The following is a 13175-nucleotide window of genomic DNA, read 5'->3' as shown; positions in this document are numbered from 1 at the left end:
TTCCGCTACGTAAGCAACACTGCAACCGTTGAGTGCGTGAAGTGCATGGAGTTCCACACTTCATATTTTTGGTTGAATGAGTGCATCATCTGGGTACTTAAAGGAGTCATATTGCACGGCTAAAACGAATATTATTGTTTGTTTTAGATGTAACGCAATGTGTGTACACCATTTAAAGTTTAAAAAACGTTGTATTTTCCACATACCGTGCATGTTTGTATCGCCTCTTTGCCCCGCCTCTCTGATACGCGCTGATTTTTTACAAAGCTCAACGCTCTGAAAAGCGAGGTGTGCTATGATTGGCCAGTTAACCAGTGCGTAGTGATTGGTCAAATACTGCAAGCATTTCACGGAAATGTAACGCCTCTTACCATATTCGGAACGTCAGGTTCCAAAGCAATTGTACTGACAGACGATACAATGAGATTTACAATTACGCCCACCTTAACTACGTGTAGATTTGGGCGGTCTTAGTCAAATCATGTTACGAAGTTACGTAGATTCGCCGGGGTGTGGTTACACGAGACGTTTCAGGCAAGTCTGGTTGAGCATTCGCTTTTAGATAGAATGCATCTTTTGTTCCCACACTTTCATTTGTGCAATTTTACGTGTCTAATACATGCATGGGCAACTTATAACACTCCAAAAACACAGAAAAACACGTACCTCCGCCATATGACCCCTTTAAAGTGCACTTCTTTTTGAGAAATTTGAACGTGAACACAGGACTCACAGTATTTTTTTAAACTACAAAATGGGGTAGAATAGTGCATAAGTGCACGATTTGGGACGCACCTATCTTCAGGGGCTGCTGATTAAGCTGTTTGTGTTCAAACTCTGTTTGTGTCGTTGCAGTCTGAAGAGTGTGTTTCCCAAGCGTGGCTCCATAAAGGGCTGCATGAGATACATCAAGTCCCTGAAGAGCTTCATTCAGATAAAGACCATGAAGAGTATAGGAATCAGCTACGGTTGTCCTGAAGATCTCCTGGTGAGTTTCCAAAAAAATGTCTTCACTCAGCTCCTCTTTAGGTTTGGCAATGCATGCAATATTGGAACTGAATAAACTTTTGGGAAACATACATGTCTTATCATTTTCTTAATCAGAATCAGAATCAGATTGAATTGACTGAAATTGAATTGAAGTTCTCTTTATGTCTTTATATGGGACCTTCTAAACCATAGAAAATAATATGACTAAGTAAATATGACAACTCTTTCTTTTGGTTTTAATGCATGTTGACTATGATTTTTATTTCTGCACAAATGATAACTGGGACTGTCAGTACATTTAATTACAGTACATCTGTTGTGAGTGCATTTTATTTTTCTCTTGTTTTTTTTGTAAGAAAATAAAAAACTACGATTTAAAAAACATTTGTGTGTGTGTCTATGTGTGCTTCAGTTTACCCGTGAAGCCCATTTCGCTGGCGAAGGTTATCTGGGCTTAAAACTGGACGATGTCCCAGATGTCCCAGACAACTTCTACGCTGGTATCGGCTTCAGAACAGATCAGCAGAACGGCCTCATGTTCTACCATCAAGGCCAGGTACAAACTCACAATCACAAATACTGTATTAAATGATGCTTGTATATTGAGTTTATGAGTATATATGATGTACTTTTGTGATTTCTGTTTGAAACACAGCAGACTGTTGATATCAGTGGCGTAACTTTGTTTTGAAACAATACTTTAATAAATTGTTTCTGTAATAACTCATTGGGAATATTCATGGGCGTCACAATCGTGAAAAATGTAGGTGACTCCTCCTCTAGAAAACAGTATAAAAACTGTGCCGCTTTATCGACGGCTTCAGTGGTGTAATGTTAGTGCGAAGGACGCATGACAAATAATATTGACACTGCCGTGAAGCAGGTGCGAATCCGCTGAACTCACTATTCTAAATTTTCACATCACATATCAGATCTGCTTCCATTTGTTTTTTATCTATATCATGTTTTCATGAATAGATCATTTAAAGCATGTTGTGCTTTATTATATGTAAGGATGGCTGTTGCCATACGGAATTAAACGTATTAATTTGTGATAAAATAAAAACTACTGAAACGAATGTGTTTTCCCCATGTTAAAAATTTGGTGTTTGACACAGATTACCTGTCGGTGGGTCAAGGGTTGAGACGTTTGGGAACCCCCTGCTAATAAGGACAAACATACAAGTATACAGGGCAAACAGATGGAAAAATAATATCTTTAAAAAATCTTATTTTCACTTATTACTACGGGCATTGCCAGATAGGCTACAAATATACAACGAACTTTCTAAATTTTGTTTGGAACTCATGAAACTACAAAGTTGTGACTTTTTACATTTATTGGAGTTTTCTATCAAGTATCAAAATGTAATTAATCTCGCAACCGCATGTCGAGAACAATAAGGATGAATATACAGTATAGCGCCAAAGCGCAAAATGTTTGGTACATGCATGACTTGAACAGCCATTTTCAAATATTTTCATCATTTTATTAAAAATAAATACCTTTACAATCTGATACGTGATAGGGAAAAAATTCAGCCAACAGCAGTCCCGAACCCACGATGACATGAAGGTAACACATGCTTTACTCTCTACGCCACTGGAGCAGTTTATTCACACGTGCCTTTCTTACATTTTGTCTATTCTAATCTGAAACTGATGGGCGGCGTTAGTATAAATAGCTTCTGCTTACAAAGCGGGCTACTTGCACGGTAAATAGACACTCCGTATTTTTTATTTCTTCCAATAAGTGGTGGGGACAAAATTGACTTTGGCAAACAGTGGTGGGGACATGTCCCACCCGTCCACCCGCAAATTACGCCTATGGTTGATATTGTGTGTTTGTTTTCTTCAGAGTGCTGTGTGTCAGGTGCTCTTAGAGAACGGTCATATAGTGATCAGTGCTGGTGAAAATGAGGTCAGGTCACAGAAGACATACAATGACGACAACAGTCACTATGTGGCTTTCTACAGCAACACAACTGGGTATGTAGCTGCCTTCTGCGTCTAAATGTTTAACGTAGTAATTCTATATTTAACCATATTAGCCATCATTTTTTACATTTTAGTTACGACAACTCAATTAGAGCATGTAAAAGCAAGTATGACTTGCTACTGCTAGTACACACTACACACACATGCTGGAGTGAAAATTAAACTAAACTAAACTTAATTGCATTAAAATAAATGTAAAAGCAGTAACATGCTTTTTTTGCGCTAAGAATAAAATCATTTCTTAGAATCGTTAAAAAAAACATAATAAAAATTGTGTTCGTTTACAGTTTTGTGACGATGCATTGCTTCGTTTAGGTTGTACATTTATATAGACGATATGCGTGAGCTTGGAGAAGAAACTGGCAGTGTGGTCACCAGCAGGGCGGCGCTGCAATCTGCTACTTATGTGGGTGGCACACCTGAATCAAACGGCCTCGCCAATCTCACCGGCTGCATCAGCAACTTCTTCATCAGGAGGTGAGTGATGACATCACAAAACCAGCAAGAAAATGTGGGTTGTTGGAGCCAAAATGCTAAAAGAATAATGAATGAACAAAATGTACGTAATGAGCTGAATGACGAGTGAGGACGACTCTCTATTGTCTGTTTGTGTTGTAGAATTACTGAAATGCAGAACGTTGTGGATCTGATAAAAGCTCAAGAGGGACGCAGATACACCTTTGACTGTCCCGCTGCATCACAGCCACTGGAGATACTGGATTCACCACAGAAGAAGAATCCAAAGGTACTGTCCTACACATTGAGGTCAATGAGAAATCAAATTTGAAATCAAAAATCAGTTCACTTGAATAAATATAGATATATTGTTATACTTATAAAGTCTGAATGTATTATGTGCGTGATTAAACAGGTTAATGGAGTCTCCAGAAGTCGTATGGCAAATGTGTCGTCCTGCACGGGTGAGATGCCCATACAGGAAGCCGACGCCCTCCACTTCAGTGGCTCCTCCCACAGCCACCTGCGCTTTGATGAACTCCCTCCAGCGTTTAGCAAAACGTGAGTGTTACAGTTCCTGTTAAAACTTGCCTTAAAGATGAAAAAATCGTAAGTGTCCATTATCTGAATGTCTCATCTTTCCATATTTAAACTGATTTCACTTTCTGTGAATTTTGATTGATTGTGGACATTGTGTAGAAATCACATCGCCCAAAATATTCTCTACATTACCTGTAGACATTCCCAACGATTCTAAAACTCTTGTGCCGTTTCCGTGTCACGCAGGCCACACGTGTCTCTTGGCATACGTGTGAACTCTTCGAGCGGTTTGATCTTCCACGTGGCGGGAGGGAAGAACCAGAGAACCATGATGCTGTCTGTGTTTGACAGTCATCTGATGCTGCTGGTCAACGGTGGAAAGAGGAAGACCACCATACGCAGCAGAAAGAAATACAGTGACGCCCTATGGCACACGGTTCGTGTGTGACTGTGTTTTTGCAAACATTTTAGTTTTCCAGACCACTCATTTTTACAATGAATTGTGCAGGTGTTTGTCAAAGTGGAAGGTGACCGGGCCTCTCTGACGGTGGACGGCATCGACGTTCAGAGCAAGAGAGCATCATCAGGTGGAGGGAGAAACGTGTTTGGAGCTCCGCTTTACATCGGAGGACTTCCATCAAACCACAGTGCAGCTACGGTAAACACGGTATTAGGGACACTACGCTCTCTGTTTCAAAACCTAGGGAGCTGCCTATCTAGGCACCATCCTAATGATAATGAATAGGTATCCGGTGAAATCGCTTAAAGCTGCAGTCTGTAACTTTTGCTTTCTATCGCCATCTCTGTTTGAAACGTAGAATTGAAGGTTACTTTACCTGCTTATCTTCACGTGGGTTGAAGTTAAATGATGTCAAACCGACATTTTCTGTGAAATCTAACCCAGAGATTTCCACACGGACATTTTATATACTAGCTCAACTGATTTTTGTAAAATTATAGATAGCATGTTTTTATTACATTTAACCTTCTTTTTTATTATTTCTTAAATGTTATATTTCTAATAATAATCATATTTATTTAATTAATTAATTAATTAATTATAAATAATAATAATAACTTATAAATAATAATATTTTTTATTTCTCTTTTTTTATGTATGGCTTTGCCGTTATCCAACATACCTAATAATGACAATGCAGGTTTGCTAGATTCCTTTAATGTTATATAAATATTATAGAAATGATTTTTAGCTAATTTAGTGGATTTTTTTGTTTTAACCATTTTTTGCAATGCATTCTGGGATTTCCTTCTACATTTACATTTAGGCATTTAGGCTTTAATCCAAACCCATTTACAAAAGTAAGGAAAGCAAAAAAGCGTTTCATCCCAAGGAAGCAATAATACGAATTGCAAAGATACAGCATTTCAACACTTGATAAAGATGCATGTAATGCTGTCTTGGCAAGGTTTCGTAGGATAATGTTCTTCAATGTTAGCATCAGTAGCTCTGGTACCCTAAAAAGCTGTTTGGATTGGCAGCTCACTTAGGTTTTGGAATAAAGTTTGTCCTTATTTGAAAGCATTTACAAGCTTAAAGAGTTTTTGTGGGCAAACTTATCTACAATATGCCTGCTGATGTTTCTTGCAGCCTGGTTTCATTGGCTGTGTGAGGGATGTGAAACTGAATGAGGTGGAGTTACAGAGCCCGTCTCGCAGTGTAGGGGCGATACCCTGTTTCCAGCAGCCCCTTCAGCAGCCCGCTGTTTACTTCTCCAGTCACGGAGGATATCTGACCATCGGTGAGTCACCTGCCATTTACTCCACTGACATCACTTCATTTAACACTGACATTAAAGTAGAGGTGTACTGTTAAGATTATTTATGTAAAACACACGAAATGCATCTCTTTATGTTCGTGATAGATGAGTCACTGGTGCTGGATCGGGACCTGGAGATCCTTTTGGAGGTTCGGACAGTTTCTGACTCTGGACTCCTGCTGCACGCCGGAGCCAAGAAAAGTCAACAGCTGAGTCTCTACCTCAATCAGGGCCAGGTGATGCTTTCACACACACAAACAACAGTAGAGAGAGCAGATTTACAGATTGATTTGATAATTTATAATAGAATTATCTGTTAGGAAAGACTGTTTATCATTTATGGTATGAGGGATGCCATACAGTTTTTGTTTGTGGATTGGTCCATACTCCATTTTCCAACTCTCGATTTCTCACACATACAGGTGACCGTGTTGGTGAACAGTGGAAGTGGAGAGTTTTCAGTAAGTCTCACACCGGAGTCGTCGATCTGTGATGGACTTTGGCACAGTATTGCGAGTGAGTAGTGATCCTCAATATAATCTGTCAAAGATGATGCGCAGGCTGAAGAGCGGTCTTGTTTCACCATAACCTTAATTTGAGGCTTGGAATACATTATCCCATTTATTATTGTATTTATTTCAACAACTTTGTCTGAGACCAATATTGAGAATCCTAATGGTCTGCTATAAACCTAGGCAAAATCTGGTTATTAACCACAGGATCTCCAGTGAAATTCTGACATTGTCAATGGTTTTGAGACATAGCGCTGTGTAATAAATCCTTTATAACATGTACTGTAGCATTACATCAGAAGTGTTCGATCAAATCGCTCACTGTGATTACTTTTTGTGTATTTTAGTTGTGAAGAAGAGTAATGTAATCCAGTTACATGTGGATGCAGCGAGCGAACATGGAGTGGGTCCCAAACAGCACGTTTCCACCGGAGGCAAAGAGACTGTCTACCTGGGTAGCGTGCCAGGTATGACCCCCCAGCCAATAAATCAGTTTATACCATGGTCTGTTTGAATACTGGATTCTGATTGGCTGGAAGGTGTGCATTAAAAGCCTTCAGGCAGTTTGATTACATTTCAAATTAACTGACAAAATGGCCATCATTTTTACCTGTTTGATCTAAAATGACTCCGTAAACATCAACAACAGCTTTAACTTGGCAAATAACCATGGTATAAGCGGGATAATCCACAGCTAGCCGTGCATTAAAGGATTTTAAATCCTAAATTCCGCTTTGCGTCGGGTGGTTCTTCGCCTCCACATCATACATTAAAATCCTTGAATGCACGGCTAGCAGTGGATTATTCCTTACTAATGTCATCACAGGCACCGTATGTCCATGAACTAAAATGAAATAAAATGTTTCATCTTCAGATACTATCAAGGTTCCAGGTCTCTCGTCGGATCTGCCTTCATTCCACGGGTGTGTGAGGAAAGCCGAACTAAATCACAGACCCGTCATGCTCTCAAAACCCCTCTCGCTGTTTGGAGCCGTGGGGACTCAGGGCTGCCCTGTCTTATAGTTACCCGTAAAAACACACTGACAATATCACATCATCAGGTGGTGGGTTTACTTTATACGGTTTAATTTAAACAACTGCGAAGATATTTATATGTTCATGACACCATGTGGTTTTTGTTGAAACAAGCACTGTAAGTGCAGAGAAATCACTAATAAAGTATACATGGTGTACGCTGTAAGCAGGGCTGGTTTTGCTGGCAGAGATCTGAATTTGTATTGTTAAATAATGCATTCCATTGATGTAATCATAAATATGGACCAGTCGACATTAACTGTGACCAGTCACCATGAAATGGGTTTTTATGGTTCTTTATAAACACTGGAGGTCAATTTACTGTGGATATAAACAAACGGTCTGTGAGATACCTCATTATTTGAACATTTCCTATTGTATTATCTAAAATCACTGGAGTTAAAAACTCTATTTTTGTCACATGATATTTTGTCTGATTCCCTTGAACTATAGCTGTTTGTATTGGCAATAAACAATTCCCTGAAACGTTTACAGAACTTTGATTTTAATTCCATCACACAGACAGTAATGTCATTATCAGTTATTTAATGTTGTGATTTTAGACATACAAAACACTAATTGAATCTGATTACAGGCATACATTTCAGATTACAACGTTACTGACGATTCATATCGTAGCGAAAGATGTTTGTTTTTCTGGAAGGTGATTTTAATCTAAGCTCATGTCCTCATCATCATCCTTTTTGTCTTTTGAATCGCCATTGTCATCTGTTTTCGTATCACTGCCCTCCATTGCCTTGGCAAACGCCTCCACATCTACACATCAGAAGGAAAAGACATGATAAACATCAGAGATCGTTACCATGACAAAACTAGAAACAGAATTTCTTGAAGTTTGCGGGGCTGCTGATATTCTGGTGTGATGTGCTGTTCTCCATCTGCAATTCTTTTAAACACCAATTGTTCATTCTTTTATAATTATTAGGGCTGCAAGATTTATCTGAGTTATTTAAATAACACAAAATGGTTTTAATGATTTGCTGAATGATTTTAATTCCCTAAAAACAAGGTTATCAAAATATACACTTTTCACAGTGTAATTGTAAAAAAAAAGTTAGACTTAAAGGAAGAGTTCAAAAATGAAAATTCTGTCTTCATTTACTCACCCTCATGTTATTACAAATCTGTATACATTTCTTTGTTCTGATGAACTCAAAAGATATTTTGAAGAATGTGGGAAGCAAGTTCTGGGGCACCTTTGACTACCATTGTCATTTTTCCTACTACAGTAGTTGATGGTGGCCAAGAAGTGTTTGGTAACAAGATTCTTCCAAATTTCTCTGTGATCATCGGAACAAAGACATTTATACAGTTTTGGATAGGGATGTAACGATTCACCGTGAAACAGTTGAAAATCGATTATAATATGTGACAATTCCGGATGAGATGTTATTTGAAATGCAACACGTGTTTACTGCAGTGCAAACTTGGAAAACGTAGACATGCAAAAATGTCTTAAATGTAAAAAATCCAAGACAAGCATATACAAAAGTCTTAGTTTGTTTACATTAAGGAGACTTTTGTTTTATTTGTTTTTTTCTTTTATTTGAATTTTTTGTCGATGGCAGTTTAGTTTTGTTCTTGACATAAATTATTTTTATTTTACAAAGAAATGTACAGCATTTGAAAAATAATAAAAGGGCACTTGTTTATTTCTAATTTGTCAACTCATTTATTTGAAATAAATCGTATCGTGTGATCAGTATCATGAATTGCATCGCTAGCTGAGTGAATCATCACATCCCTAGTTTTGGAACAACTTGAGGGTGAATAAATGATTACAGAATTTTCATTTTTGGATGAACTGCTCCTTTAAGACCTGGCTGAAAGTCCATGAAAAGATTTCAAGTTTACCTCCTTTATTAGCCGCGTCCACCGCTTCAGACGGCAGCCCAAACTGATTCATAAGAGGACCGAGCTGCCCAGAGGCCAGTGCACTGCTGAACATACTCATTGACTGCACACACAAACAGCAGGTTTATCAGAGAGCACAACACAGTTGCTCGGGAGTTTATGAAGGATTTGATTCAGGATTGCAGTGATTGAAAAGCATCGTGTGTGTATATTTTACCTGTTGAAACTGTGGAGAGGTCAGCGTGTTCTGGATCTCTTCTGCACTCTGTGGCAGTGATTCTCCTGAGGGGAGGTAAGGCAACAGTCTCTGCTGGACTTCAGAATTGGCCAGAATAGGAGCCATGACATCAGGAGTCAACACGCTCGCCAAGTCCACTACAAAGAGAACGACAGAGATACAAGATATTACGTAAGATTGAACGTAACAGCAGGAGCACATAAGTTAGCATTAAGAAGTCTTTTAAAATCATTGATGGTGTGATATCTCTGTCCCTCACCTCCTTGACCCTCGGCACCAACGGCAGGCACATTCATGGTGGCTAGAATGCTCTGGAGGTCACTCAGCTGGATGGGCTGTGTGCTGGAAGAGGGACCTGCAGGGATGGAGGGAGTCTGGGCCGCAGGGGTGGTGGGGGTCACCGTAGGAGAGCCGGTGGAGGTAGCAGCAGGGGTTACCGGTGTGGTGGGTGCCGGAGTGGAGCTAATCCGAGCAGCAGATCCAGAAGAGGGAGTGGCAGCTGATGATTGGCTCCGGGAGCTGTGGAGGGCATTTAAAAAAAGGTTGATATGAGGCTTCATTTGCATGTATGCATTTAGTAGACGCTTTTATCCAAAGCCACTTACAGAGCATTTAAGCTGTACATTTTTTTTTTCGTCTGACTGAAATCTCAGAATTACAGCATTATGTCATTATAGTGACATCACATGACCATCGATAGACAAAACAAACCTAGAGGTGGAGCTGCTGGTAGCAGGACCTCCGCTGCCTAACAGACTAGCCAGACCTGGACCGGCAAGAGCACCAAGCCCCCCTAAAACACACAACAACAAAGGCACATTTTTTTAAAACATTTTATATTTTCAAGGTGCTCTTGATGTTTTGAGCTGGTCAATATAGTTGTCTCGGACTTGTCTGACGCAAAGCCACAACACAACAGACATTGGCAAAAATTGTCAGTTTTAACAAATTGAATTATTGTTTAAAGTCCCCGTGAACCGAAAGTTGCGATCGTTTTTACATCCGTATTTTGATGCATTTCCGAGTGAAATGGAATTTTGAATGAGAAAATTTGTGGCCGTGGTTTTCATCTTTCTTGTGATTTGATTGGATGTACAAAACAGCCATTGCATTTTGAAATGGAACTGGCAGCAGACTGACAGTTGAAGGGGAGGAGTTAACGGATGCTCCGCCCAAGCTGTCTAACATACGTCATTTAAGATGGATAGTCATTACAGGACGGAAATGCATTTTCAGATTTTAACTGAAGATTATGAGGGCATACGAATTTTAAAAAGAGAATGACCAACATTGATAAACTATTTACAATAAACGCTGCAATATTTCATGCAAAAATAGGCACTGTCATTTTTTATTTCACTGGGACTTTAAGTCGACACAAAAATTAAAACATTTCTTTGAGTTCTATATTTCAGGGAAAATACATAAATATGAAGATATAAAATAGTGAGAAAGCTCATATATTTGTTGCACAGTCATTCTATAATTATTCTTTTCGAAATCATGAGCACTGGATCTCAAGAATAACTCACCGAGTCCACCCAGCCCTGTTGGTCCAATAAGCTGCATGAGTTGGTTGTGGCTCATATTGCCCAAGAGGTTTTGCAGGCCACCTTCTATTAAAAATGAATTATGTGAGTAATAAGATAATAAAGTGAGCTGGCTAATTTGAAGAATATTTTTCTTTAATAACCCACCGCCAAGCGCAGACAGCTCATGACTGCTACCCCCTCCACTACCCAGAGCACCTGGAATGGGCGGGTTATTCAGGTACTCGTTCGCCTTGCGACAGTATTCCTCATCTTTGTCTGTTTTGGGCTCCTTCACATTGAGGGAGACAGCAATGTAATTCACATCTTATATTCTGACTAAGCAATTCCGAATGTTGAATGTCAGCGATGACTAAAGCTCCACAACACACATTACTCACCTGCATCCAAAAGAAGAGCCTTTTAGATCCAGCCTTGAACTTCAACACAAAAACACGTCCAGTAGTGCACTGGTTCACTTTCTTAAACTCGCAGTCGTCCGGAAATATGATCAGATCCTGAAAAAAAAACAGCAGGATCATAAAACCAATGGTGCAAACAAAGAGTTGATCAGACCAAGCGGATCTGGAGTTGTTTCAGAATGTCATCTCCACTCACATCCTCCACGTTTCCGGTGGTTCTGTCTTTCCAGCAGAAGTGGATGAGCGAGTCATCCGTCTGCTGGATGTAGACGGTGCCCTTGCGCTTATCTGGGGTCACAGTGCTGCCCTTCAGCGTCATTTTACCGGCCCGAAACTCGACCAGATATTTACTGGATGAGCTGCGGGAGCCGGACACCAGACTGGGAAACAGAGCTCCAGACGACATCTTCACTCCTGGACAGACAGAATCAGAAAGAACCTTATTGCAAGTGTGCTTGCACGTACAGACAAATCTATTTGCTACTTGTACTTTTACACACATAAATACAACGGATGAATAAAGAGTCAAATATAAAAATAAAACAACTACTACACAGAACTATAAAGTAACAGTGCATTCTGTGAGCGTACATAGATTAAAAGACAAATAAAAATAATATAACAATTGAATTGAAACTTAATAAATACATTAGACATAACAGAAACATAATAAAAATACAGATAGATAGAACAGAAATAAACTTCGTACAGAAATAGACGAAGAATATAAATATAACAAAATATAACAGACATCAAATATCGAAATAATATACATAGAAATATGCAAACCAAGAGTCAAGATTCAACTACAGTTCAATCTATAAATAAAGATTTCGATGCTGTTCTCCGTCATATTGAACAACATGTACGCGCAGCAGTTACACAGCAAAATTTGTTAGCACTTCAGCTAGCTGTCGTTTGAACTAGTGCATATTTGTACAGACAAACTATTGTGTAATATTACCAAAACTGTCACACTGTCGCCAACGGGCTGAAAATGCGAGCATATATTTAACTTACACTAACGTTACTTGGCTTTTAAAACGCGACAGTGTATTAGCATTAGCATTTAAACAAGTCCAGCTCAACGATGACTGTGCATTTATGTGCACGTGTATATTTCAATTATACATGTCCCGTATATATCAAATAAAATCATATTGTTATAAAGGTGAATCATACCGGTAGTAAACTTTAGTCTTGCGTAGATTTTTGGAGCAAATACGCGACTTGATGGACGTGAACTGGACAGGCGCAAACAGTCAAGTGAAAAACGGCAATTAACTTCCGGTATCCGCCCAACCGTGTTCCTATTGGTCACTTTTAGACCAGTATTTTATTGGTCGAATTATATGTCGTTCTTGGCTAACAGCGTCTGTTGTGTCAAGTCGCTGCGTAGAAAGATCAATGTATGACATCACAGTACTGCGAGAGCGATTAGAAAGCACAGGCCTTCATGTTTTTATATAACTTTGTTTATTCCCCCTAGCAAAAATGTTATTTTTATTTACTTCATTTTTTTCTTTTGTATATCCCCGGTTACACTACACGTATTTTTTATTTCAAAAGGATTTAAATATTCAGACTAAAATCTGAACGAGTATAATTTCTCGCCCAAATGTAATCCCATCAATTCTAACGTTTTTTATAGTAAAATTACCATTTGACACGGTTTAAAAAATGTAAATACTATAAAAATAAATCATTACACAAAACAAGGAGCTGCTTGCTATACATGAATATACGTGCGACATCTGTGTAACATACAGACAATAATATACGACAGAGTAATGCTTAGTTAT

At 38.9% G+C, this 13175-nt stretch overlaps 2 protein-coding genes across 5 annotated transcripts in view; one reads left to right on the top strand and one right to left on the bottom strand.

The window, feature by feature from the left end:
• lama5 (laminin, alpha 5) overlaps window positions 1-7799 on the top strand; it is a 78285-nt gene extending 70486 nt beyond the window's left edge. For all 3 annotated transcript variants that reach the window (XM_057363122.1, XM_057363123.1, XM_057363121.1), the window contains exons 68-80: window positions 856-988; window positions 1403-1546; window positions 2849-2979; window positions 3304-3465; window positions 3607-3733; window positions 3860-4005; window positions 4231-4420; window positions 4493-4642; window positions 5594-5744; window positions 5868-5998; window positions 6185-6278; window positions 6622-6741; window positions 7149-7799. In XM_057363122.1, coding sequence (XP_057219105.1) covers window positions 856-988; window positions 1403-1546; window positions 2849-2979; window positions 3304-3465; window positions 3607-3733; window positions 3860-4005; window positions 4231-4420; window positions 4493-4642; window positions 5594-5744; window positions 5868-5998; window positions 6185-6278; window positions 6622-6741; window positions 7149-7297 — 1828 coding nt within the window. In that variant the 3' untranslated portion in view covers window positions 7298-7799. The remainder of the gene's footprint in view (window positions 1-855; window positions 989-1402; window positions 1547-2848; window positions 2980-3303; window positions 3466-3606; window positions 3734-3859; window positions 4006-4230; window positions 4421-4492; window positions 4643-5593; window positions 5745-5867; window positions 5999-6184; window positions 6279-6621; window positions 6742-7148) is intronic.
• Window positions 7794-12688, bottom strand: adrm1 (ADRM1 26S proteasome ubiquitin receptor). Of its 2 annotated transcripts, none has more exons than XM_057363163.1 (10): window positions 12556-12688; window positions 11570-11787; window positions 11353-11469; window positions 11120-11243; window positions 10955-11038; window positions 10134-10215; window positions 9682-9941; window positions 9402-9559; window positions 9185-9287; window positions 7794-8086 (listed from the first exon to the last, which is right to left on the bottom strand). In XM_057363163.1, exons 2-10 carry the CDS (start codon window positions 11777-11779, stop codon window positions 7980-7982), a joined length of 1245 nt encoding a protein of 414 aa, XP_057219146.1. In that variant the 5' UTR covers window positions 11780-11787; window positions 12556-12688; the 3' UTR covers window positions 7794-7979. The 2 variants fall into 2 exon arrangements, with proteins under 2 accessions (XP_057219146.1, XP_057219147.1); XM_057363164.1 differs by having other exon boundaries at window positions 10955-11035.
• Window positions 12689-13175: the final 487 nt, after the last annotated feature.

Source organism: Triplophysa rosa, linkage group LG21, assembly GCF_024868665.1.
Source record: "Triplophysa rosa linkage group LG21, Trosa_1v2, whole genome shotgun sequence".
Lineage (NCBI taxonomy): Eukaryota > Metazoa > Chordata > Actinopteri > Cypriniformes > Nemacheilidae > Triplophysa > Triplophysa rosa.
Note: the sequence above shows the minus strand (reverse complement) of the source record. Positions and strands in the feature narration are given on the sequence as shown.